The sequence below is a fragment of the Heterodontus francisci genome, chromosome 20 (genome assembly GCF_036365525.1).
Source record: "Heterodontus francisci isolate sHetFra1 chromosome 20, sHetFra1.hap1, whole genome shotgun sequence".
NCBI classification, from domain to species: Eukaryota; Metazoa; Chordata; class Chondrichthyes; order Heterodontiformes; family Heterodontidae; genus Heterodontus; species Heterodontus francisci.
The window spans coordinates 66,418,873-66,446,825 of NC_090390.1; the positions used below are offsets into that span (position 1 = coordinate 66,418,873).

The 27,953-nt window shown below is 43.7% G+C and overlaps 1 protein-coding gene across 1 annotated transcript in view; it reads right to left on the reverse strand.

Moving 5' to 3' along the window:
- Nucleotides 1-11,144: 11,144 nt before the first annotated feature.
- Nucleotides 11,145-27,953, reverse strand: part of gfra1b (gdnf family receptor alpha 1b) — a 248,195-nt gene continuing 231,386 nt past the window's right edge. Inside the window, exons 8-9 of the mRNA XM_068052971.1 lie at nt 15,798-15,851; nt 11,145-11,425 (exon numbers count right to left, since the gene is read on the reverse strand). Coding sequence (XP_067909072.1) covers nt 11,252-11,425; nt 15,798-15,851 — 228 coding nt within the window. The 3' untranslated portion in view covers nt 11,145-11,251. The remainder of the gene's footprint in view (nt 11,426-15,797; nt 15,852-27,953) is intronic.

The window sequence follows — 27,953 nt, forward strand, 5'->3', positions numbered from 1 at the left end:
AGGCTGAGGGGTGACTTAATAGAGGTGTACAAAATTATGAAGGGCCTAGATAGAGTAGACTGGAAGGACCTGTTTCCCCGAGTGGAGAGGTCAATTACCAGGGGGTACAGATTTAAGGTGATTGGTAGAAGGATTAGAGGGGACCATGAGAAAAACTTTTTCACCCAGAGAAAGGTGGGTGTCTGGAATTCACTGCTAGGAATGGTGGTGGAGGCAGAAACCCTCAATTCTTTTAAAAGGTACCTGGACATGCACCTGAATTGCTGTAACCGGCAAGGCTATGGACCAGGTACTGGAAGGTGGGATTAGATTGGGCGAATAGTTTTTTCAGCCAGGACGGACAAGACGGGCTGAATGGCCTCCTTCTGTGGTGTAATTTTTCTATGGTTCTATATGTTTGCATGTGAACAACACAATAATGAAAAAAATAAATTGAGGTATCTTTAGTTCTTTGTTTTTCACCTGGTTCTTGTGAAATATAAGTCTATCTTTCCATTAGTCCTTGCAAATTCTAGTCAAGAACATTCTTAGCCAGCCTGAGATTGGTGCAGAACTTTCAGAGCATTTTGTGTGTTAAACCAGCAGCCCTCAGGCCACATAAATTATCTGCTGTTATGTCCTTGGATCAGGGTCTATTCAGAGGCTGAGGAACACTCTTTAGAAGGTCTGAGGTGCCATTTAAATGCATTATTGATCAAGCACTTGTTAGTTCTGTTTTCATATGCTCGCATCTGCAATCACAAAAGGGTTCTTGAAGAGACAGACACAGTGTTATGAGCACTTTGGGCTTTTTATTGTTAATACTGAAGACAGGCAATGATTGGAGTATTTTAGTGGAGATGAGTCAAAGGCAATGCTAGAGGAAATTATTCAGCATCAATTCAACTTTAATTGGTCTTCACAAGTTTACTACAAAATAAAATTCTACTCCAATTTGGAAACAGAATAGAGTTCTGACAGTAGCAGTTGTTGTTGACAACTTAAATTCTACTTTTCTCTGCAGATTTAATGACAGCAACAAAATCAGAGTGGCGAACAGTGTCCCTGGGGCTAACCGAGTATGGAGTCATATATGGCACAGAAGAAGGCCATTCAGCCCATTGAGTCCATTAACCTTCTGTAATTTTAATTTCAATGAGCCGACGCCAACCCACGCAAATTTATAAACCCGTCCCCTCCCCCGCCTTCATTCCCGTCTGTTTTGGCGCCGTAAAACCCCGGCCGCAAATTATTGTTGTATTTGGTAACTTCGTTTAGAAGAAGGCATTCAATACATAATCAAAGAAAATGAATGACCAGTTGGAGCTACACTGACTAAAACCCATTGCACAGAATAGAAATTATACAAGAACAATTTTCAAAATGAGCAGTTGACAGTTATTTAAGATCGTTAACGAGGCAATAGAGCGTGATTTTATAAGCCTCTCTGGATTTAATGGTTAGCGCAAGGGGGACGGGGGCGTCAGAGCCTTGGCAGATTTTAACGGGTGGCAACAGGACGGCAACTGTTGTCATTGTTGCATTCAACAGTTGTGGAGTGAGGTATTTTTCATTTATAGGTCGGAAGGTGTTGAGAAGCCATTGATCACAGCTCGAGCCCCCCTTGATGCCATTGTATACCTGGCAGGGGGAGCACATGAGAGGGGCCTCAGCGGGAGATAGGGTGGGCTGCATTGCAGCAGCAACTGGCAGGATGGCCCAGTCAGAAGGACAGTGCCCAAGTGCCACGTACATCATTCATTCATGAGGAGGATCCTCCAGTGAGGAGGAGAACGAGAGATGGACGTAGGTGTGAATTTGTTCAGAGGACGGGTGGAGGGTTGACCGTTTGCAGGGCGGGTGGAGAGCTGGGTGGGCGGAGGGTTGGAGGGCAGGCGGAGGGATGCTGGGCGGGCGGCCGGATGTTCGGAGGGCAGGCGGAGGGATGCTGGGCAGGCGGGACGTTCGGAGGGCGGGCAGAGGGCAGGATGTTCGGAGGTTGATTGCAGGGATGAGTGCTCGTGTCTGGTGACCCTTTAAACATGGCACCAACACTTCCTTCCATGTGAAGTGATGACACGGCCGTTGCCTCAACGCCCGCCTCCGGTCACTGAGTAGTCGGCCACCTCACCAGCAGGCCATTAATTGGCTGGTTGACACGCGAGCGCTAAGGGAACAGGAGTAGGAGCAGGAGGGCCGACACCACTCGCCTCTGGTTCCACCTTCCCTTTCCTGCCGAGTCCCATAAAATCCCGCCCTGCATTTATATAGCGCCTTTAATGTAGTAAAACATTCCAAGTCACTTCACAGGAGTGAAAGGAGTGCAACACAATTTGACAGCGATCCATTTGAGATATTTGGACTGGAGGCCAAAAGCTGGGCCCAAGAGGTAGATTTTAAGATGCGTCATCAAGGAGGAGGGAGAGGTGGAGAGGCAGAAAGGTTTAGTGAAGGAATTCAAGAATTTAGGGCCCAGGCACCAAAAGCCACAGCTGCCAATGGTGGAGTGATTAAAATTCCTGATGCTCAGAATTGGAGGAGAGCAGAGACCTCCGAGGGTTGTAGGACTGAAGGAGGTGACAGATAGGGAGGGGTGAGGCTATGGAGGGATTTGAAAACAAGGATAAGAATTTTAAAATTGGAACATTGCTGGAATGGGAGCCAATGTAGGACAGGGAGCAAAGTGCTGATGTGTGAATGGGACTTAGTGTGCGTTAGGATACGGGCAGCAGAATTTTGGATGAGTTCGAGTTTATGCAGAGAGGAAGATGGGAAGTCGTCTGGGGAGATTGGAATAATCAAGTCCAGAGATAACAAGGGCATAGTTGACGGTTTCAGCAGTAGATGGGTTGAAGCTGGGCAGAGACAGGCAATGTTACAAAATAGGCAGTCTTGGAGATGGCAGGTATATGTGGTCATAAGCTCATCTCTGGGTCCAAGTAGGATGCTGAGGCTGTGACATGTCTGGTTTAACCTCAGACGGTGGCCAGGGAGAGGAATGGAACAAGTGGTTAGGGAAAGGAGTTTGTGTCAGTGACCAAAGACAATGACTTTGGTCTTCCCAATGTTTAGTTGGAGGAAATTTCTTCTCCTCCAGGACTGGAAGTCAGACAAGCAACATGACAAATCAGACACTGGAAGGGTCGAAAAAGGTGGCAGTGAGGTAGAGCTGGGTGCCATCAGTGAACATGTGGAACCTGATTGGGCTGGATTTTAATCGTGTGCCGCGTTCTGCGGAGGTGTGCTTTGAACTCGGCCTTCCGACATGGAAGGACAGCCACAGAGCCCCGCGATATTGCGTGCGGGGGCTGATTTAAATAGATGGGGCGAAGCGGCTGCCCACGATGGGGTAGAGGGGGTGGTCGCCACGTCTTTGCAACGGCGTCTGGCACCACTGCGCAGGTGTCGGTGCCATTTTAAAAGGGCTTCAAGCTCTTCAGTAATATTTCTATATTTAAAGGTCCCGGTCTCCAGGAAATAACAGTAAGATTTCATTTCCACTCCAAATTCCATCTCCCATCCCCCAATGGCTAATTTATCTATAAATTTCCCTCTCCCCCCATAATTAACTTGTTTTGATCTCCTGAACTTCCCCCCTGAAATTTGTTCCCTTTGACCCACAACCCCTTCCCACCATCCCCACAGCCAATAAAAATTGGTTTCCCTGCTCCCCCACCCTTCCTGTTTTGAAAATTGTATTGCTTCCCCCTCCCCACCAGGTTCTCACCTCTGAACTCCGTATGGACGAGGGACGAATGGCGGCCGTAAAATCGACGAGGGATGGCTGCTGCCTGCAGGTAAGTTTATTAGCATATCATTTAGGGTCATTTTAATATGCAGATGAAGGGCTCGCCACCTGGTGGTGGTGGGGGGGGCCGCACTGAGGTCCCCCTGCCGCCGGTAATATGCGGCAGGCCCTTCTCGACGTCGCGGGTCGAGGCTGGCCTCTACTCGCAGATTTTTACCGGCCCTTCGCCACGGCCTGCAGCGTCAAGCGGCTGGTAGAATTCGACCCGATGTGTTTAGGGATGATGTTGCTGAGGGGCAACATGCAGATGAAAAATAGAAGGCAGCCAAGGATAGATCCTGGGGAGGCTTCAGAAGTAACGGTGTGGGAGCAGGAAGAAAAGACATTTGAGTTGATATTCTGGCTACAACTGGATAGATATTAAATGCTAGACTGTGGTTATATCATTTACATTCCTTGTAATTCACCAGATAGGTTTAGCTGTCTCAACATACTAACCCTAGCTCTCCCAGATCAATATACTTTGGTTTCTGTTGGAATATTAAAAAATCTTCAAATTAATATCACAATATAATCAAAAGCTTCAGTATCTTGGCTAACACTGTAATTGAGCATGATCTGGCAAAGGAAAATTCAGAATTGTAAATAACATCCTTTCCCAGCTTACAGTTGTGAACTTTGGGACTAATAAATGACTGCAGAAGATAATTTTAGATGATGCTGCAGATTTGCCCATCTGCTTTTAACTGAGTAGTGCAAAATTTGATTATGTTTATTCTAATTCTAATTATGCAGGGTAAAGAAGCTTTGCAAAATGTAAGAGTAACAAATTGTAAATACTACAGCCTAGATTTTCTGCTCAATTGTGGTGTTTGTTCAATATAGCTCCCCTGCTATCAGCAGAACAGACGCCAAAGACCTCAGAATTTTAAGCAAAAATTATGTTCACCAAGTTACTGCTATTAACTACATCAAGGAATATTTTCAAAGCAAAATTTTTTAATTTAAAATAATACATTTTAAAACGCTGCCCGATTGCACTGCTTCATGGCAGATTTTACATTCAGTGATATAAATATTGGCCAGGACACTGGGGATAACTCCCCTGATGTTTTTCAAAATAGTGTCATGGGATCTTTTACGTCCACCTGAGAGGGGCCGGAATTTTGTCTTGGCAACGAGGGTCTCGATCACCGGCAAAAGCGTTGGTGAGAGCCCTGCGCCATCTCCTCTGAGGAAGGCCCGCCAAATCTAGTGCCGATTAGGACAGCGGTGAGCCTGCCACAGGATCAAGGACCCTGGCAATGGAAATCCAACCTGCTGAGAGCTGCCAGCCAATCAGATGCCAGCAGCTCTTTATCTGTGCAGCGCCACCGCAAAAGCAGTGGTTGCTGCCGGTGAAGCACTTACCCAAGGCTCTGGAACCAGGTCACAGGTAAGTCACAGCAGGAGGGGTTTCGCACAATGGGGGTCGCGGGGGAGGGAGTTGCAGGGGGATCAGTAGCAAGGATGGGGGGGTGCTATCAGCAGGCCTGCCCCCCCTTTCTGATACTGGGCCCCTTGTTCAGGCACTCAGTGCCTAATAATGAGGGACTCCCCCTGCCTCCCTCAAACACCCCCCCCCCCCCCCGCCCCCCCCCAAAGCCACCCTGGAGCCAGCAAGCAACCTGCATGGGTTTGCTTGGGTGTTCCCCATGCGGTGACATGTCTGCCCGACACTGGGCTAATTACGGTGTTGACGGGATGAGGCCCTTAATTGGCCATTAATTGCCCACTTAAAGGCCTCAATTACCGAGGGTGGGAAGGCTGTTCACAGGCCTTCCAGTCCCAGACTTAATTTGGGTGGAGATGGGGTTCCCCCCTCCCCACTACCGTCCTACTTATATTTTTTTTTATTCGTTCAGGGGACGTTGGCATCATTGGCTATGCCAACATTTATTGCCCATCCCTAATTGCCCTTGAGCCATATTCTTGGACCGCTGCAGTCCTTGGGATTTAGATACACCCAAAGTGCTGTTAGGAAGGGAGTTCCAGGATTTTGACCCAGCGACAGTGAAGGAATGGCAGTATAGTTCCAAGTCAGGATGGTGTGTGACTTAAAGGGGAACTTCCAGGTGGTGGTGTTCTCATGCATCTGCTGCCCTTGTTCTTGTAGGTGGTAGAGGTCACGGGTTTGGAAGGTGCTGTCAAAGGAGCCTTGGTGAGTTGCTGCAGTGCATCTTGTAGATGGTACACACTGCTGCCACTGGAGGGAGTGAATGTTGAAGGTGGTGCCACTCAAGTGGGCTGCTTTGTCCGGATGGAGTGGGGCTTCTTGAGTGTTGTTGAAGCTGCACCCATACAGGCAAATGGAGAGGATTCCATCACACTCCTGACTTGTGCCTTGTAGATGATGGACAGGCTTTGCGGAATCAGGAGGTGTGTTACTCGCTGCAGAATTCCCAGCCTCTGACCTGCTCTTGTAGCCACAGCATTTATGTGGCTGGTCCAGTTCAGTTTCTAGTCAATGGTAACCCCCAGGATGTTGATGGTGGGGGATCCAGTGATGGTAATGCCATTGAAAGTCTAGGTGAGATGGTTAGACTCTCTCTTGTTGGAGATGGCCTGGCACTTGTGTGGCGCGAATGTTACTTGCCACTTATCAGTCCAAGCCTGGATGTTGTCCAGATCTTGCTGCATTATGGACACGGACTACTTCAGTATCTGAGGAGTCGCGAATGGTGCTAAACATTGCGCAATCATCAGCGAACATCCCCACTTCTGATCTTTTGATGGCGGTAAGGTCGTCGATGAAACAGCTGAAGATGGTTGGGCCTCGGACACTACCCTGAGGAACTCCTGCAGTGATGTCCTGGAACTGAGATGATTGGCCTGCAACAACAACAATCATCTTCCTTTGCCCTAGGTATGACTCCAACCAGTGGAGAGTTTTTCTCCTGATTCCCATTGGCTTGATGCCATCCTCGGTCAAATGCTGCTTTGATGTCAAGGGCAGTCACTCTCGCCTCACCTCTGGAACTTAGCTCTTTTGTCCATGCTCGGACCAAGGCTGTAAGAGATCAGGAGCTGAGTGGCCCTGGCAAAACCCAAACTGAGCTTCAGTGAGAAGGTTATTGCTGAGCAAGTGCTGCTTGATAGCACTGTTGATGACCCCTTTCATCATATATGCTCTCCCCGCCTCCAAAGCCAACGTGGGGGAGAGTGTAAAATTCCCCCTGTGGCCTCAGTTTAATGTCTCATCTAAAAGATGCCATCTCTGATAGCGCAGCACTCCCTCTGTACTGCACTGGAGTATCAGCCTTGAATTTTGTGCTCAAGTTCTGGACGGAGACTTGAATGCGGAACCTTGTGACTCAGAGGGGAGGATGCTATCAGCTGAGCCGCAACTGATATATTTGTGTTTTTACACATAAGACAGTTGAAAAAAAGGGGTATTAAAAATCATGAAGGATTTTGATAAACAAGGAGAAACTGTTTCCAGTGTTGAAAAGTTTGATAACCAGAGGACACATATTTAATGTAATTGCCGAATCAACCGGAGGAGACATGAGGAGAATTTATTTTTGCCCAGCGCATTGTTATGATCTGGAATGCATTTCCTGAAAGGGGCGTGGAAGCAGATTCAAAGATAACTTTCAAAAGAAAATTAAGGGAGAAATTTTGCAGGGCCAAAGGGAAAGGGCAGAGGAGTGAGATTAATTGGATAGCTTTTTCATAGATCTGGCACAGGCACAATGGGCCAAATGGCCTCCTTATGTAATGTGTCATTCTATGATTCTATCGTAAAAGTGTTGTGGTGATGCCTAGAATATAACATGACATGACTAATTGACTCTAATTGGACATCACCTAACGTTACACAACAGCTTCCCTACTGAACATTGAGTATTCCCAATTAAAAACCTTACAATAAATTGTGAGAAGAGAACATACTTCAAAGCGAGAAAAAGTAATTTTTCAAAGGATGTCAGCAAGGGATCTAGGCTGGATATTTTATGAAATGGATATTCGCTGCCCAAGCCATCAGACTAAATAGTTTGATACAAAAATAGAAAATACTGGAAATACTAAACTGATTTGGCAGCATCTGTGAACAGAGAAATAGAGTTACAGTGTCTTGTTACAACCAAGGTGGGAGGAGTGCACTGTCTTTTCTAGTTCCACTTCTGCACAGGTCACAACATATATTTAAATGTTTACCTAGTTACCTATACGGTCAATCATATACTCTATTCTTGATCCCAGAATAAAATACATCAACCAGGTTTCTTTAATGAACAACAGAATTATCAGTTTATTATAAAACAAGATATAACCAGTAACAAAGCAAAGCATGAACACAGATTGAAATATGAAAGTTCCCTTTTACCTTAGCCCTTCACATCTGCACGCGCACGCACACACACACACACACACACACACACACACACACACACACACACACACCAGTTAACTGGAAAAAATAGAGATTTTATTTTTAGAGCTCTGTTACAAAAACGACAAAAAAGAATACTTTGGCCAAATACTTGTTAATTCTTGAAGAAAAAAGAGAAGATATGGAAAGATGTCTTTTGTCCCTTTTTTGGTTTGGCGTCCCAAATACGTGTGGACGGCTGTCACTGGGATCTTTCTCTGGCACTGTCAAGGATTTATCCGGCAGGTTTTTCCAGAATCTCAGGAGAAATGTGGCAACAGGGGTTTCAAGCAGACCTTTCAGGACAAATGCAGCATTAATTTCTCTATTTCCTACATTTGCTTCTAAGAGCTTCTCAGAGAGATGAAAATGCTGGCAGGCTTTTCAAAGAGGTGGAAAAGGCTGAGCTGGGGCGACTGCTCTCTTGGCTTGTTTTTAAACTCTAACGCGCTGTCCTAAGAGAAACCAAAAACAATATCTCAAGAGTCAAGCCTCCTGACCCCTATAAATCATGTTCTGTCACTTCTCTGTAAACATCTCCCCCAAGGCAAAAAGCCCCTGCTGGGTATTTATCTGAAGACCGATGACTTCCAGTACGTGTCGTTTGCAAACAAGACCTCTCAGTCCTTTCAATGACCCCAGTGAAAAAAACATCCATAGAATCCTCTCCAGTTTTCCCAAATAAAATACAAGTCCTCAAAATTTAACAAACAATGGAAGTACTTTCACAATAATATGTCCACAGATGCTGCAGCATCCGCAGTACTTCGCTCTCAACAAAGTAGTGCGTTAAAATGGCACAGTAAAAGATTGATGAGTCACTGAAGTTACTTGAGAGTCCAGTGAGTAAACCATAAATTTACATGGGCCTGATTTCACGTTTAGTGGCAAAGCGATGGTGCTCACCACTGACCTTCAAGAAAGCTGTCCACTAATAACAAGTGATCTCTATGGCGTGGATTTCACCTGTCCTGACATCAGTTTGAATCTGGCCTAAGTAAAGGGGATCTCCAGGCATTCAGTAACCGTGATGCAACCAAGCAGGGTAAGCAACCAATCACATTGAAGTATTCCCACAGACCGAAAACCAGGAAGTAAAATGCACTGAAGTTTTCACTTTCAATTCAAATTGTATGGCGAGTGAAATAAATACTTGGGACATACACATGTGATTAAGGTAGAAGATGAAATATCATAAACAAATGTTAAAATTTAAAAGTGAATTTTATTATTATGGAGCAATTTGACATTCCACAAATATAAAATTTTTCAGGACCAGTAAGGCTATTCAGCAGTAATTATGAACTTGTATGTCATTAAAAAACAAATTATACCTCATTCAACAAGGTGTAACGTCATTACAAAACAAATTATACCTCATTCAACGAGGTGTAACTTTTTCAAGGGAGTTTACAGCGAGGGCAAGTTTTCGTCAGCTCTGTGATTGATTGCAATCTGGGGGGAATCCAACAGCGGACCCTATGGGGAAGCATAGAATCACTGACAACTGGATTTCCATGTTTATGTGCAGGCTGAGAAGTTGCTGTTAGTTTTAGAGAAGTAATGATGACGAATGCTGACAACAAAATCTGAGCCAAAGTGACCATGTATTTTGTATTCTCAGTACCCCGTGATATTTCAGTTCTTTGTTGGTCGACTTTTTTTGATTGGGGTAAAATGGCAGTATGTATTTGGTATGAGATACAGTGTTCAAATTTTGTTGCTTTGCACAAGCTTGTCACAGTACCTTAGATGAAACCTTTTAATTTAAATTTAACATACAATATCTTTTCCAAGAAAAAATATTTAAATGATGTAATTGATTGATGATTATTTAGATTTACAATAATATAATCTATGACCTATCTTGAATATCCGTAATCCATTAAAAGATTATATGCGCATTATAATGTGCCAATATTAGAACCTTCATATGTTAAACATTTCCTCTCATTTGATTTGCATCTCAAATCTTGTGGATGAAAATAGTAAATGCATTATGTAAAACAACTGTGAATTTACACAGGCTTAGATTAGAAAGTTTCCTAAGGCAATACAAAGAATCTTTAAATGTAGAAATTACATAAGGAGACAAGCAATAATATTTTTGATGTGTAAACATATTTTAATGCTCCATTGTAAAATGACATATTTTCAATTATTTTCAGTTGTCACTGTTGGTTACAGCTGAAGGATTCTCCTCTCATCATTTTTACTTAGTTGTCAAATTCAGAAATTTGAATCGTAACTGTTTCCTACCAAACTGTGGCTGTTTACCAACGTACCAGCTAAAAAGTTGCTAGCCACTGGGAGAATTGTTGTAAAACACTAGTAGTCCAGAGTACACTTTGTTCTTCAGCTTTGACAATGTTGCTCACTAAGTGCTTGTATTTAATGACATTAGTTTAAAGGAATACAAACTTCCATTTATTGAGGCTAACTTTAAAATAACTTCTTAAGTTTACAATTGTAAATATCACTGTTTAAAGAATTGTAAGCACATCACACATTTGAGATTCTTGATAAAGTAAAAGCCAGACATTACAGTGGCTTGTGACATGTGTTTTTTTTTTTCAGTTTTGAGTGCAGACCATTTACATAAACATTACAGGGAATATGGATGTACCCTAAAAGATTAACACATCTGAAGCAATCCAACAAACAAAAGGGGAAAAAAAACAGCAGTAAGTCTTCCCACCCTTCAGGTGAAAATTGTTGCTGAACGATAGCAGTGTCAAAGGAGATAACATGACATCCCTGCTGTGCTGTACCTAACTTGTCAGATTTAATAAAACAGTTGCTTGGACAATGCACACAGGATTCAACGTAAACTGCTTCCAAGTTCCCAGCTTAAGGCTAGGGCAAAAATACGTACGGCCATAATTAAATCCTGGTCTGTCAACTCCACGTGCCCACAAGGTTTCTGTTTGGAATGTAGGATTGCATCAAGTATCACATAGCCCCTAATTCGCAAGAAGCTTCCCTCCCTCCCCCACACCCCATTACATTGAATCTGCTTCAGCAAGGTGCCTGCAAATAGTCTGTAGAGCTAGAATTTTTGAAAAATAAAATGGACAGGGAATAGATTTTGTACATGTCCTTATATGTAACTACAACATTTCTGTTGAGTAGAAGCAAGCAAAAGTTGAATGTGCAATAGTGATCATCCACAGCATTACGCTGATGTGAATCTCTGGACTGCCAACAGATGAACTGTTTGGAGATGTCTGTTCTTTGGATTGTACAGCAGCAATCTCCTTATCATTTGAAGTAGAGATCTGTGTCTGAAAACATTTAAAATTCCATTAGCAAATTCTGTCACTGAGCACATAAGGGAAGAACTTCCTAGGTTTGCACCCGAGTACACTGGTTTGCCTGGAGAAGTCAGCAGGCCAGAGAGAACATCTGCAAAGGAACTTGCTTGGTTTCCTTTCCAGTGCACCTTGGTGCAGACCAATGGGGATTTCCCCTGTGACTTACATAAAGTTAGCTTAATGTGAAATTAATTAAACTATTGCATTTAGTGTTATTTTAGCATCTGCAATTTTGAAATTATGCCCTGTATAGCCAAATCCAGGGCATTATTACACATCAAAAAGAGCAGAGGTCATTATACCAACCCCTCGGGAACACTATTGCATGCTTTCCTCCAGTCTGAAAATCAACCATTCAACGCTATTCTCTGCTTTCTGACCTTGGTCAATTTGCAGCCACTGTCGCTTTAATCCTATGGGCTTTAATTTTTCTAACAAGTCTATTATGTTGTACTTTATTAAATGCCTTTTGAAAGTCCATATGTATAACAGAAACCACACTACCCTTATCAACCCTTTCCGTTATTTCATCAAAGAACTTGATCAAGTTAGTCAAACATGATTTGCCTCTAACAAATCTGTGCTAACTTTCCTTTATTATCCCATACTTTTCCAAATGCCAATTAATAGTAACAATAAAAAAAGATTGTTTTTCACAAGTTTAAGTAGAACATGAGATGTGAACCATTGGGTCAAGATTTTGACTACCTTTCAAATTACTAGGTTTTGTTTTGGTGAGTTTTGGCAGTTTTCAGCTCAGGTTTGAAGAGGGGATGCTCTAATGCAGCAGAATGCTCCACCTAAGTTGGTGAACAAGGAAGAGGCAGAACTGCCATGAATTGTCCCACTTACAGTCAATTACTGATCACCTTTGAGGATGGTTTTTGAAAAGTCCCTGGGCTACATTATCCAATCCTCCTCCTTATGGAGGGAGGGAAGAGCCAGAATCCATCATTAACAAAATGTAGGGAAAAATTCACAAATTGTAAATAATCCTCTTGGAAATGCATACTGTTCACACGCACAATAAATGCATCCTCTATACACCAGGAGCCTGAAAATCCTGAAGCTGGAGAGCAGGAGCATCACCCATGAGGATGAGGGAGAAAGTAGGTCATGATTTGGTTCTGTCAGATTTTCATGCCATGCACTATGAATGGGCACATCCCCTGCCCACACTGTTGATGCCAATGGTCTGAAGGACCTTCCAGGCTGCCCCACATTTTAATCGATGGAGCAGAACTCCCAGAATTTCAAACCCTCAAGGATTTAACCCAAAAGTTTGTATTCCATATGGGAAAGTCTTTGATTTTAAAAATGTTTGTTTGAATATCCCTGTATGATTCTCATGCTATTCTGTATGGGCTGATATCCTTATGAAAATATGATTTTAAAATTGGAATTATTCTCATTCAGGTAAGGAAAACTCAGAGTTACTTCATTAAAAATTATAGACAGTGTGGGTGGTTAACAGGTTATTCAAATTAACCTATGATTACAAGACTAGAGGACATGAATATAACATTGACAAACCTCAAATGAGATTCGGAATTAAAGAACATTTTTCCCACAGTGCAGTTGGTAACAGAAGATAATATCTCATCAATTCTACTTAAGACAATATGATTAACTTCCTTAACAAGCAGCTAGAGATACATCTGATTACAAACAGGATTGAAAGTTGTAGATGATAAAAATATTCTATGGAGCACTGTGGTTCAGGTCTTTTGCAAGAAAATCATCAGTGGAATGCAACAGGTTGCAATGAATAATAAGTAAGAAGTCTTAAGTTATTCCCATGATTGTCTTGGGATGAGCAAGAAATTGGAAACACATGATGAAATAAGGCATTGGAATGTGGCGTTGTTCATATTCAAAATCATTGGGGTAATTGGGTAATTTTAACTCCCCAAAAACAGTTGGTTGGGGGGTTGGTGGGGGGGTGGGGGGGGGGAAAGAGTGTGGTGCAGGTGGTGAGTCGGGGAGATAAAAAATTTTAAAAATGGAAACCGGTCCGCCTTCAACCCACTTCCAGGTTTAACAGAGGTGGGGTGGAGGGTGTGCATAACTAATTTGGTTTCCGGGGCGTGTCTCTCATTTAAATGTTTTAATGAGGCTGCGTGCCTACAATTTTATCTGTGTTTCAGGTTTAATGCTAATCAGCTGCGCTTCCCAGGCCTCAAAAAACCCAACAGCTGAAGGGAGGTGAGAACAATTGGATCAAACAGGTAAGTGTTTTTCCAGTGCTTGTGGGCCATGCGGATCAGGAGTGCTTCCCCCACAGGCCCATCGAGCTACCCTGTTAACTTCCTCGCTATTGGATCTCCCTCTGCCATCAGACTATCCCGCCTGCTGCATTCTACAAAACCCAACATACCCCTCCAGCCTCTGCGATATATCTGACCTCCAACCTACCTCTCAAGGGCTCCTCCAAGACCCATTGTCCATCCCGATCCACAAGATCTCTCCCTCCCTCTCACCTCCCTCTCTGCTCCCCAGCTGCAGCCTGGTGCCAAAGGCCAAGTGCCCAACATCCAGTCAGATAGTCTTTCAATATGGTTGGTTCCGGCCAGGAAACAGAGTCCAAAAATGTTAATCAAGTCCTGGCGTTAAATTTGGCAGGACCCCCTGGAAACCTGAAAGATCGGACATCCCCAACCACTACACATTCTTCACACCACCACCAGCTGCCCCCACCCCCCCCCCCCCCCCACTCCCTCCGCTGTTGCCTCCCTGCCTTCTCCTAAATATCGGGGCCATGTAATTTATTTTGAAAGGACAGGGGCATCCTTTAATTATTTGGGTCACATCATATTTAACTTATGTTTTGAATCGAATAATAGTCAAAAATCCTCTGCCCTGCTCTCTGCCTAAGTAAGGAGCAGGCCACTGATGACTTCTGCTCTTGATCCAACAGGAGTATCTGGGAGCAGAGCCAGTCCTCATCATTTTCATGCCAGCATCAGGTGCCCATGCCACCATGGGTACATCTTGGGTAGCTGCCAGTGAAGAGGAATGGGAAATATGGCACCAGATGGCAGCTTGGGTGGGACTGGTGATGGCCGTGCCAGGAGTCCAGCAGCAAAGCTTATTGGCGCTCTAGATAGAGAAGTCAATCTAGGCAGTAGCTTCCACCCTTTTGAGTGACTTCCAGACCATGACCCCAGCCTGGAGATCCCAGTGGACTCTTCATCTGCCCCTTAGCAGCCTTATATGCCCCAATTTCTTAATCTTAATAACTTAAATCATCATTATGCCAATTAGCTTAAAATCATGATGCCAACCTAGACATCATTACCAATAGATAAAGTTCTAGTATCTTATAGTACTAGTAACATTCACTGCTTTGAGCAAAAAATGAGCATCTGGGTGATCAGTGTGCAAATTGTTTTGAATATGGTTAGGAAATATTCAGTTTTTTCTATCTCTAAGAACCATGGGAATTCCTGCAGTTCCAAAACTCAATAACTCGAGCAAAAGTGAATTTACTTGTACCCATCTGATTTGGGCAACAACTGAAACTATTACTTGGTATCCAGAAGAGAAGGCAGTTGTCAACAGTAAGAAAGTAAGATATATGCTGTAAGTGTTACTGAAAAGCAAATTTTTGTATCCAAAGAAAACTACAATATTTTTAGAAAGTCTCTTTGAAACATTTAATGGTTGCAGAATAATGAGCAAATTGCAACTGATGGTCTGATATGCAAAAGTGTGTGTGGTGATTTTAGAGGTATCTTAGACACAACATTCTCCAATATATGCAATTTAGAAGGCCATTATCACAAAATTTTCCTTTGAGATAGGTGAATAGCTTCTCCTTTTGGGAGTGCTGACAATTAAGCTAATTTCATTTTTGAGAGATAAATGGACTTGCCTTTCGAAGGGAACATTATTATAGAAGTAAGTAGTACACTGCCCCTAGATACCCAACATATTTTTTAAAATATAAATCCACGTTCTAGTTAAATAGTTTATTTACAGACTACTTTATTGGACTCAACACTCACCCATTTAATGCAGTGTATGAGCTGAAGTGATATAAGTCAAGGGTAAACTTTTACAGCAGGCCCACTTCCATATTATGTGCTTATTTAACTAATGAATAATTTTAATAATTATTGGAGTCAGCACTTACCATTTCTTTTACTTAAGTTTAAATTACATTTTCCTAAAACATTTACAAAAACAGTATAAAACTCTTTCATATGCCTGTGAATTACTTTTGAATTAAATCCAAGCATTATATATGATTCAAGTTATTCAAAGTTCAGATGATAAAGATTATTGTGCTTAAAAATAAGTCCATAATGAGCTATTATGAATTGACTTATTAAACGCTTACCTCTGTAATACAAAGTTCCTGGTTTACTGTCACATTGGCATGTAGTCTCTGTGCCTGAGTACAAAAGATATGTAAATATTAGAATATTACAGGTACACAAATTCTAATGTGGACTGAAATGAGAGGGACAGTGTAATGGTTTAAAGCAGGGAAAGACTTAGACATTGATTGTGGGTTGCAGGGCAGTGATGACGTTAAAACCAGAGGAGCCTCTAGCCCACTGAAATTGGAGGGGGCTCCTGAAGCTGGCTATTAAATAAACAGGGGAGCTCAAGCCGATAATGGAAGAGTAAGATATCAGTGAGGTCCACAATCTGGCTATTAAAGGATGCCATGTGAAGGAGAGTGAGACACTCTGATCAGCAAATGATTATAGGCTGGAAATCCCTGGGGTTTTGCTCCGCTGACAGAAGTACTGAAGGGCGGTATCTATGTCTGCCTGATGCCTTCAGAAGCTCTATGGTCAGCTAATTTAAATAATGCTGGCAGGACAAGGGCGACATCCCACCAGAGGGAGGGCAGATACACAGGGGATCCCTGTAAATGAATAAAGGGGTGGAGCAAAAGCATTACCTCTGTAACTGGAGGGCTTCATGCAGTCAATGGGCTGAGCAGGCTCTTGGAAGAGGAAGAAAACTGGCTGGTTGTAAAAAAGATAAGCTTCTAATTTTTCTGATGCTGATGTGTAAGTGCTGCTAGCACAAATTTGGTCCTGAAAAAGTGAAGGCTTTATCACTGTTGCTAACTTATCAGACTGCTTATCCAACATTCAGTCCTGGATGAGCAGTAATTTCCTCTAATTAGATACTGGGAAGACTGAAATCATTGTTTACAGTGCCCGCTCCAAACCCGATTCCCTACCTATCGACTCCAACACTCTCCCTGGCAACTGTCTGAGATTAAGCCAGTCTGTTTGCAACCTTGGTGTTACATTTGACCCTGAAATGAGCTTCCGATCTCATATCTGTGCCATCGCTAATAAACTGCCTATTTCTACCTCCGTAACCGACTTCGCCCCTGTCTCAGCCCATCTGCTGCTGAACCCCTCATTTATGCTGTTGTCACCTCTAGACTTGACATTCCAACATATTCCTGGCTGGTTTCCAACATTCTATTCTCCATAAACTTGAGGTTATCCAAAACGCTGCTTCACGTGTCTTAACTCGCACCAAGTCCCGTTCACCTATCACCCCTGTGTGCAGAAAGAGCTCTGGGGTTCCCTTTCAGGTTTCACCTGGTCTTACTGTAACAGGGTTTAATTTTAAACACACCGTATTTTTAGCTCCCCTTTGGTGAATCCTTGTTCACCACTTTCCAATTATAAGGCAAAGAAACCAGCACACACACAGATTTTCTTAGGTTTAAAGAAGAAAGATTGACATTTATTAAACTTAAACTCTAATTCGGTTAAAGTCTATGGATACATGATGTGCCCATGCTAGCATGCATACGCAACACACACATGCAAATAGGGACAGGAAAGAGCAGAAGAAAACAATAATTTGAAAGGTTTGAGGCAATATCTGACGAGTTTTTGTTACGGGTCTTCGTGCTCAATGTATAATCCTTGATTGTAAATAGATCTTGTTTTTCGTTGGGGCCCAGTATTCTTCTTAAATCTTGGTCGCTGTAGGAGACTTTTCAGTCTTGGGGTTTTTGTGTCTTCAGTGGGTTTTTGGAGTTCTGTGAGAAAGAGATGGGAGCAGACAGACAGGCAGGCGGTCTTCTTCAGTCCAGGAGCCTACTGCTTTCTGCCTCTCAGTTCAAAACTGCACAATTCAGAAAAAAAACCCAGAATGCCAAGTAGGTTAGTTATGCAACCAACTGGTTTGACCGTGTCTGTTTGGGGATTGTATTGGAGCAGGGGATAGCTCCTTTGTTTCAAGTATTGTCTGTTAATATGTAAATGTGTCTTTCCAAACAGGGGCCTGGCAACCCCTTGTCACAGGCCTTTTCTTCTTCTCAGCAACAATTTGAAATTTAATGTCCATGTGGCAAAATTAATGTGCCTCATTCTTGTCAGCTGGGGGCCTGCATGACAGCGCACTGACCTACATTGGCTCCTGGTCAAGCAACGTCTTAATTAAAAAATTCTCATCCTTGTTTTCAAATCCCTCCATGACCTCACTCCTCCCTGTGTCTTCCAGCCTCACAACCCTCCAAGATAACTGCACTCCTCTAATTCTGGCCTCTTGTGCATCCCTGATTTTGATCACTCCACCAATGCTGACCGTGCCAACAGTTGCATAAGCCCCAAGCTCTGGAATACCTTCCCCACACCTCTCTGCCTCTCCACCTCACTTTCCTCTTTCAAGACACTCCTTAAAACCTACCTCTTTAACCAAGCTTTTAGTCATCTGACCTAATATCGCGTTTTGTGACTCAGTGTCATATTTTGTTTTATAATGCCCCTGTGAAGTGCCTTGACACATTTTATCATTTTAAAGGTGCCATATAAATATAAGTTGTTGTTTTTGTTGGGGATATTGGATTGGCTGACCTTTATACACCTCTCCTAAGTTTCCTTCCTGTCGACTTCAGTTGAACCATTCATAGGGAGAGGTGAAGAATGGGTCACTAATTCATTATTGTCTGTTTTGCACAATTGCCAAGACTTAAAATTACCCCCCTCTGAATGGAGGACTGCAGATTTTGGGGGCATTATCTTGAGAGACCGTTGTCAATCAGATTGCAAATTACGCAAGGCTGTATCTCAGCGGGATTAAAGGAAATTCAGTGACTCTCTCCCAAAGGTGTAAGGATCTTTCTGATTCTGTGAGATTCGTTCTCCCACTCACCGCTGACAATCAGAAACCTGTACAATACCAGTGGAGAAGCTGGTGTGCATGCTTCAGAGGCAGTGACCCCCTCATGGAAGCTGCAAAGAAACGCACTTTATCATTTCCAACCAAGCCTTCATCTTTTTGGGACTAAGCTGCCAAGGAACCTATGATAAACATCAACATGTCCCGTATCCATTACAATTCTTAGGGGCCGGACAACGGGAACATGAGCGTAGTGGTTATGTTACTGGACTAGTAATCCAGAAGCTGGACTAATGCCCAGAGACATGAGTTCAAATCCCACCAAGGCAGCAGATGGAAATTAAATTCAATTAATTAATAAATCTGGAATAAGGAGCTAGGGCTGAATTTTACGCTGCCCCAGCAGGTCGGATGGTGGCGTGGGGGTGGCGTAAAATTGAGCGGGAGGCTCCAGGAGGGCTACACACTTCGCTCTCGCTTCCCAACCCACCCTCGGGGACCCAAAACAACCCCCCCCACCCCTCCGCCCAAACGACCACTCCAGCCTCACCAGGGAAGGACCAATCTTGCTGGTGAGGCAAGCCCAACTTACCTCGTCTCCTGGCTCCATCTGGTCGGCTGGGCTGCAGTCCCAGCAGGGACCACCAATCCCGGTGGCGCTGCTGGGACTAAGAGCTGCCGCCCAATGATTGGCCGGTAGCTCAGTGAGGCGGGACTTTCTCCCTCAAGTGGGTGTAAGTCCCGCTTCGGGACAATTAAAGCCTGGGGATCCGTAAAATGTGGGACGGATCCCCGGGCCAGTCAGAAGTGGGTTCACCACTGACTTTTATGTCAGTGGCGAATTCCCGTCCGCCTAAGGTAAAATCCAGCCCCTAGTCTCAGTAATAGTAACCATGAAACTACCGGATTGTCATTAAAAACTCACCTGGTTCACGAATGTCTTTCAGGTAAGGAAATCTGTTGTCCTTACCTGATCTAACCTACATGTGACTCCAGACCCACAGCAATGTGGTTGACTCTTAAATGTCCTCTGAAATAGCCTAGAATGCCACTCAGTTGTATAAAAGCACTACAGAAAAGTTGAAAAAGAATAAAACTCGAGGGACTACCCAGCATTGACCTAGGCACTGGAAACGAGAAAGGCATAACCTGCCCTGTCAACCCTGAAAAGTCCTCCTCATTAACATCTGGAGACTTGTGCCAAAATTGGGAGAGCTGTCCCACAGACAAGTCAAGCAACAGCCTGTCATACTCACTGAATCATACCTTACAGCCAATGTCCCACTGTCAGGACAGACTCAGCAGAAGTGAGGGCACATTGTTCATACAATTGAGAGGGTGTTGCCCTTGGAGCCCTCAACGTTGACTCTGGACCCCATGAAGGTGGGGTAGTGGTAATGTCACTGGACTAGTAATCCAGAGACCCAAGCAAATGCTCTGGGGACATGGGTTCGAATCCCACCACGGCAAATGGTGAAATTTGAATTCAATTAATAAATCTGGAATTAAAAGCTGTTCTAATGGTGACCATGAAACCATTGTCGATTGTTGTAAAACTCCATCTGGTTCACTAATGTCCTTTAGGGAAGGAAAGCTGCTGTCCTTACCTGGTCTGGCCTACACATGACTCCAGACCTGCAGCAATGTGATTGGCTTGCGAGGCCATTTTAGAGTCATTCAGTTCAAGGGCAATTAGGGATGAGCATTAAACGCTGGCCTAGTCTGCAACGCCTACATTCCATGAACACATTTTTAAAAAAAGCTCGCTTGATCAGCACCCCATCCACCACCTTACACATTCATTCCCTCCACCACCGTTTCACAGTGGCAGCAGTGTGTACCACCTACAAGATGCACTGCAGCAACTCCCCAAGCCTCCTTCAGCAGTACCTTCCAAACCTTAAATCTCTACCACCTGGAAGGACAAGGGCAGCAGACGCATGGGAGAATCACCACCTGCAAGTTCCCCTCCAAGCCACATCGCCGTTCCTTCACTATCACCTGGTCAAAAACCTAGAATTCCCTTCTTAACAGCACTGTGGCTGTTCCTGCACCAGCTGGCATACAGTGGTTCAAGGCAGCGGGTGGTTCACCACCACCTTCTCAAGGTCAATTAGGGATGGGCAACAAATGCTGGCCCTGCCAGCGATGCTCACATCCCATGAACAAATTAAAAAAAAGAGAAGGGGCACTTCCATCCCAAGGTGCTCAGAATATTTTGCAGCAGCTCAGGCTCTCAGGTGGCTTGTAGAATAAGTGTTAGAACAGGACATAGAAAAAATCATGCAGTCACAGGAAATGGGCATGGTAACAAAACCAAATGATAGTTTTTCTAAATGGTTGTAATAAATCACTGGAATATTGGATGTAAGACTGCTTGGTGTTTGGTTCTCTCGTATGACAATGTGCTGATTTTATAGCTCAGTATTAGAACCTTACTGTGCGGAGTGAAAATTTTACATAGATCATTGAGAGTTTGGTTAGAGGAGACAGAGCTTTGATGAGCTGAGTCTTCTAAATAATAGTGCTCCATTCATCTGTAAAAATGTGCTGAATGAGTCTGTCTGTCAGATGTCTTCTGGCCATTGTCACTGCACAAGCTTCCTCTTCTTCAGGGGGCAGAGCTTACAGCATCAGCATTGTCTTCTTGTGTCTTTCTGACAACCTCTCAGACATCTACAATCTGCCCATTCCTGGTTACAATGTTGTGAAGATTACAGTATGCTGCCACAAATCGGGGGACTGGGCTGGACGAATACTGCAAGGCATGCCCAGATCATGCAGAAGCTGGAACATTTCTTTGAGCACCCCAATAGCTTGCTCTATTCTTATCCTTGTATTTGTGTATGTTTTATTGTTGTGCTCCTCTGCTGCACTAGTGATAATATGGAGGTGTCATGAACCATGAGAATAGTGGGTATCCCATCATCCAGCAGCCATCCTGGTCTTTGCCCTTGCTGTTGAAGTAGAGCTGAGACACTGGACTGACAAAGCATAAAAATACCATGACACCTCCCAAAATGTTATGAACCCATGAGCAGGAACCTTCGAGCCTGTCTCTCTATTTAATTATATAATAACCGACTTGTACCTCAACTCCATTTACCCACCACCGGTCCATATTCCTTGATACTCTTACCGAATAAAAATCTGTTGATCTCAGTCTTAAATTCCAATTGACCCAGCATCCACATTCTTTCAAAGGTGGCTTAATCAGACTATGATTACATTTGGCCAGTAAGGTAATTGGCTGACATGTTACTTTTGGTTGGCTGAGTAATGTCACCAGCCAAGGAACTAATGTGTAATATTTCCCCTAATTTTCTCCTCCCTGAAGACACCAAATCTGGCTGGGGTAAAGTTTCATAGGAATTAGCAACCCATCCTTCACACATGTATAAGCCTATATCTAATATGAACAGGCTATTTAAACATGGAAGGGATAGCACAGCGGTAAATCAGATGGATAACCACACAGTTCGAATATCACAATTATTGATGCGTTAACACTTGTTAGATGGCTTTCTGAGATACTGGGTTGCACTTTTCAGCGGTCGTCAGGACCATGAGTCCCGACCCTGATGGTGTCCGAGTCCCGCCTGCTTACCTCTGGCAGGCTGCCTCCAATGAGCTGGCGGCCTCAGCACAAGGCAGGCACAAAGCATATCCCTGGGAATGTCCCCCAGAGGTGGGACTGCAACGGGGAGTCGTCCCGATGTGGCTCCCCCCATTTTCCTGCCCACACCCCCCCAGCCCCCCACCTCCAACCCCGTCTCCACAGGGCTGGGAAGATTCAGCCCATTAACTGCTGTGTGCAATGTTTCTGCTGGCTTTGCTTTCTACCATCAGCCCAACTTTTTACTCGGAAATTTCTAAAATGTCAATCACTCTCCAAAAATTGTTTTTTTTTACATATAGATATACTCTTCTGCTCCCATTTATTCCTGTGCTTTATAATGTAGAAGTGTTATGAAGCTTTATTAATGAAACTTTATAAAAACGAAAGATAAACATTAGAACGCAAGCCACGTTCCCAATTGTTCTACGCTTGGCATATCCAGTTTCAGACTTGATAAAAGGTGAGATCTTTCATTTCGGGGGTATGCCAATGCAGCTAGCTTATGCTGAAAATACATCAGGAGTTGTTAGTCTGTTTCTTAGGGGGAAAAATTAAACAACAATTTGGGTGTGAAATTAACACTGGGGGAATCAATTTTTCGTTTCAAACTACCACACCTAATCTGCCCCAGAAGTGGATTGTGCAACATTTAGTTATGCAGGACTCCCGATTAAAGCAGTCATTGGATGCTTGCATATGCAAATTAGGGTCCTAATGCCAATTGTCGGATGTCAATTGAAATTGGCGGACTTTATGCTACATTGAGTTGCTCCGAAGCAGCTGTCTTTAATGGGACCAAAAAAATACTGCAGGCTGCTGCAAGCCCGGTGCCACCCCTCCCACTGCTGACCTGGATTTGCCTCCACTCTACCAGAATCTACCTGTTGTCCAACCTGGTGTCAAAGCCGTGTAAAATAGGGCCAGGCCTTCACTGGTGAACTGAATCTGGCCAACCCATTGGTGTCTGCATTTCACCAGTTCAATACAAATGAGGCCCAAGGCCTAATTCAAATCACACTGCCCGGAAGAAAATAACTCTTCACCCTATATCAAGCTATTTTTCTCAAACTGGGAGTGTGTCCTAAACTCACAACACTTAGCATAGCAATGGAGTTGAGCAGTTAGTAACCTGCCATTAACATACACTCTGAATTTAATTAGTTTTCTAAATTCCCTCTAGTGAGTGACAGCAAAATTTTCTAAGTACGCTTTATCATAGAACAGTTCAGCACAGAATGAGGCCATTTGGTCCATTAATTTGTGCTGGCTCTTTCAAAGAGCAATCCAGTTAGTCCCACTCCCTCACTCTTGTCCCATAACCATGCAATTTTTTTCTCCTTTAAGTATTTAATTAATTTCTTTTTGAAAGCTACGATTGAATCTGTTTCCGCCACCCTATCAGGCAGTGCCTTCCAAATCCTAACCACTCATTGCGTAAAAATGTTTTTCCCCATGTCGCCGCTGATTCTTTTGCCAAGTGCCTTAAATGTGTGCCCTCTGCTGCCAGTGGAAACATTTCCTGCCTATTTACTTTTTCCATAACAGGTCATGATTCTGAACACCTCTCGCAAATCTTCTGTTAACCTTCTCTGCTCTAGGACAGCAACCCCAACTTCTCCAGTCTCTCCACATAACTGTAGTCCCTCATTCCTGCAGCACCCTCTCTAAAGCTTTGACAACCTTCCTAAAGTGTGGTGTCCAGAATCGGGCACAATGCTACAGCTGGGGACAAACTAATGTTTTACATAAGTTTACCATAACATCTTGGTTTTTGTACTCTCTGCCTCTATTTATAAAGCCCAGGATCCCATATGCAACAAAAGAAACAACTCGAATTTATGTTGCGCCTTTTATAACCCAAGGATGATCCAAAGTGTTTCACAGACAATGGAGTATTTTTCAAGTGTTGTGACTCTGTAATGCAAGATAAATGCAGCAGCCAATTTGCACACCACAAGATTCCCACAAACAGCAAAGAGATTAATGATCAGAAAATTTGTTTTACTGATGTTGTTTGAGGGATAAATATTGGCCAGAACACCAGGAGAACTCCCATGCTCACCATCAAATAGTGCAAAAGAATCTTTTATGTCTAATTGAGAGGTCAGACGGTGCATCAGCTGAACATCTCATCCAAAAGACACCACCACCAACAGCACAGCAATCCATCAGTATTACACCGACGTGTCAGCCGAGATTAAATCCTGAAGCCTCCAGTGTCGCCCAAGTATCTATCCTTGGCCTCCCTCCTCCCCTCCTATTTCTCATCTGTATGCTGGCCCTCGGCAACATCATGCAAAAACACATCAGGTTCCACATATTCACTGACAACACCCAGCTTTACCTGACCACCACTCCTCTTGACCTCTCCACTGTCTCTAAATTGTCAGACTGCTTGTCTGACATCCCATACTAGATGAGCAGAAATTTCCTCCAGCTAAACATTTGGAAGACCAAGCCATCGTCTTCAGTACTCGACATTAACTTTGTTCCCTAGCCACAGACTCCATCTTCTCCCTGACAAATATCTGAGGCTGAAGCAGACCACTCACAACTTTTGTGTCATATTTGACTCCAAGATGAGCTTGCACCCACATGTCCGTACCATCACTAAGACCACCTATTTCCACCTTTGTAACATCACTTGACTCTGCACCTGGCTCAGCTCATCTGCTGATGAAACCCTCATCCATGCCTTTGTTATCTCTAAACTTGACTATTTCAATCTCTCCTGGCCAGCCTCCCATCTTCTACCCTGCATAAATTTAAGCTCATCCAAAACGCTGCTGCCTGTATCCTAACTCGCATTAAGTCCCATTCACCCATCACTCCTGTGCTTGATGACCTACATTGGCTCCCAGTCTGGCAACACCTCCATTTTAAACTTCTCATCCTTGTTTTCAAATCCCTCCATGGCCTCGCCCCTCTTTCTCTGTAATCTTCTCCAGCTCTATAACCCTCAGATATCTGCGCTCCTCCAATACTGGCCTCTTGAGAACCCCTGAGTTTAATCGCTCCACCATTGGCGGTCATGCCTTCAGCCCCCCAGGCCCTAAGCTTTGGAATTTCCTCTCTAAACTTCCCTGTCTTTCTACTTCTCTGTCCTCCTTTAAGATGCCCCTTAAAACCTACCTCTTCGTCACCTGCCCTAATATCTCCTTATGTGGTGCAGTATCAAATTTTGTTTAATAAATATATGAGAGTTGTTGTCGTTGTTGTTGGAGCCCAAGACCTTTTGGCTACTACTGAGTGAAGACTGCTATTTTGAGATTAATATCTTGAGATGCACTGTATTTACAAAATCCTGTTCTTGGTTTTGTTATCATTGCACCTCTTTGCCTCTGCTTTTTCATTCTGTCTAGTCACTGTAAAGAGACTGGGAGGTGGTTCCATTGTGACTAATTTGCTACACAATTAAGATTAGTCATAATATTCTTAATAATTGTTTCACATGTAGAGAGAGCCAGATGGAGCGAGCACAGAAAGTGCTGGACAACTGGGCAATTTTACTAGATCAAGCTCTCATTGTTTGAAGTGATCATACAACCATTTTCAGCTGCCGTTCAATGGAAAACAACTGATTGTTGGAGTTCTGCCATAAATCACCACAACAAGTCCCAACATCTTAACACTATTCTTTGCTTGCAAAATAAGTTGTTTCATAAATGGAGGGAACGAAGCCACATGGGTCGCAGGCCCTACAATTGCAAGCATTTGAGTACCTTTGATGAGGCCATGTTAAACTTTATTGGCAATGATAACAGAGGATGTGGGGTATTTGAGGTTAGAGGCTAGTACCATTTTCCTCTTGCTCTCTTTTTCACCTCCTTCATTCACTAACACAGATATGCAATCAAGCACAAAACCTTCACACAGGGTATATTACCATCTGAGCACTGTGTGAATGGATATCTTGAAGGCAAACTTGGAATATGTTCAAGTTCAGTTCTTGCAGGTCTGAAAAAACAGGCAATCAGCAGAGCCAGACAACAAGTCAGCAACTTACTTACTTCTTTGACTTGAGAAACAGTAGAATTGGATAGAAAAAACTCACACTGTCTATTCCTTGTCTGATGGGAACAGCCCCTAATATTCTCTTATATAACCAATATTCTTTTGTTTGATGGATGGTGAAGACGGGGTGGTTGCATGAAGTCGGCTTGATAAGGGTTACCCCAATTGTTCTTTCAAGGCACCCTCCCTGGGACAACAGCACAGCATACAGTCATAGAGTTATACAGCACAGAAACTGGCCCTTTGGCCCATCGTGTCCGTGCCGGCCATCAAGCACCTAACTATTCTAATCCCATTTTCCAGCACTTCGCCTGAAGCCTTGTATGCTATGACGTTTCAAGTGCTCATCTAAACACTTCTTAAATGTTGTGAAGGTTCCTGCCTCTACCACCTCTTCAGGCAGTGCGCTCCAGATTCCAACCACCCTCTGGGTGAAAACATTTTTTCTCAAATCCCCTCTAGACCTCCTGCCCCTTACCTTAAATCTATGCCCCTTGGTTATTGACCCCTCCACCAAGGGAAAAAGTTTCTTCCTATCTAACCTATAAATGCCCCTCATAATTTTGTATACCTCAATCATATGCCCCCTCAGCCTTCTCTGTTCTAAGGAAAACAACCCTAGCCTTTTCAGTCTCTCTTCATAGCTGAAATGCTCCAGCCCAGGCAACATCCTGGTAAATCTCCTCTGAACCCTCTCCAGTGCAATCACATCCTTCCTATAGTGTGGTACCCAGAACTGTACACAGTATTCCAGCTGTGGCCTAACTAGCGTTTTATGCAGCTCCATCTAACCTCCCTGCTCTTATATTCTATGCCTCGGCTGATGAAGGCAAGTATCCCATATGCCCTCCCAACCACCTTATCTACCTGTGCTGCTGCCTTCAGTGATCTATGGACAAGTATACCAAGATCCCTTCTGTTCTTCCTAGGGTCCTACCATCCATTGTATAGTCCCTTGCCTTGTTAGTCCTCCCAAAATGCATCACCTCACACTTCTCAGGATTAAATTCTATTTGCCACTGCTCTGCCCATCTTACCAGCCCATCTATATCGTGCTGTAATCTAAGGCTTTCCTCCTCACTATTTACGACACCACCAATTTTTGTGTCATCTGCAAACTTACTTATCATAACTCCTATATTCATGTCTAAATCATTAATGTACACTACAAACAGCAAGTGTCCCAGCACCCATCCCTGCGGTACACCACTGGTCACAGGCTTCCACTCGCAAAAACAACCTTCGCCCATCACCCTCTGCCTCCTGCCACTAAGCCAATTTTGGATCCACTTTGCCAAATTGCCCTGGATCCCATGGGCTCTTATCTTCTTAATCTCCCATGCGGGACCTTATCAAAAGCCTTACTAAAGTCCATGCAGACTACATCAACTGCGTTACCCTCATCTACACATCTAGTCAACTCCTCGAAAAATTCAATCAAATTTGTCAGACACGATCTCCCGCTGACAAAGTCATGTTGACTATCCCTGATTAATCCCTGCCTCTCCAAGTGGAGATTTATCCTGTCCCTCAGAATTTTTTCCAATATTTTCCTAACTACTGATGTTAGACTCACTGGCCTATAATTACCTGGTTTATCCCTGCTACCCTTCTTGAGTAATGGCACCACATTTATTTTATTTTTTTTATTTGGAGATACAGCACTGAAACAGGCCCTTCAGCTCACCGGGTCTGTGCCGACCAACAACCACCCATTTATACTAACCCTGCAGTAATCCCATATTCCCTACCACCTAC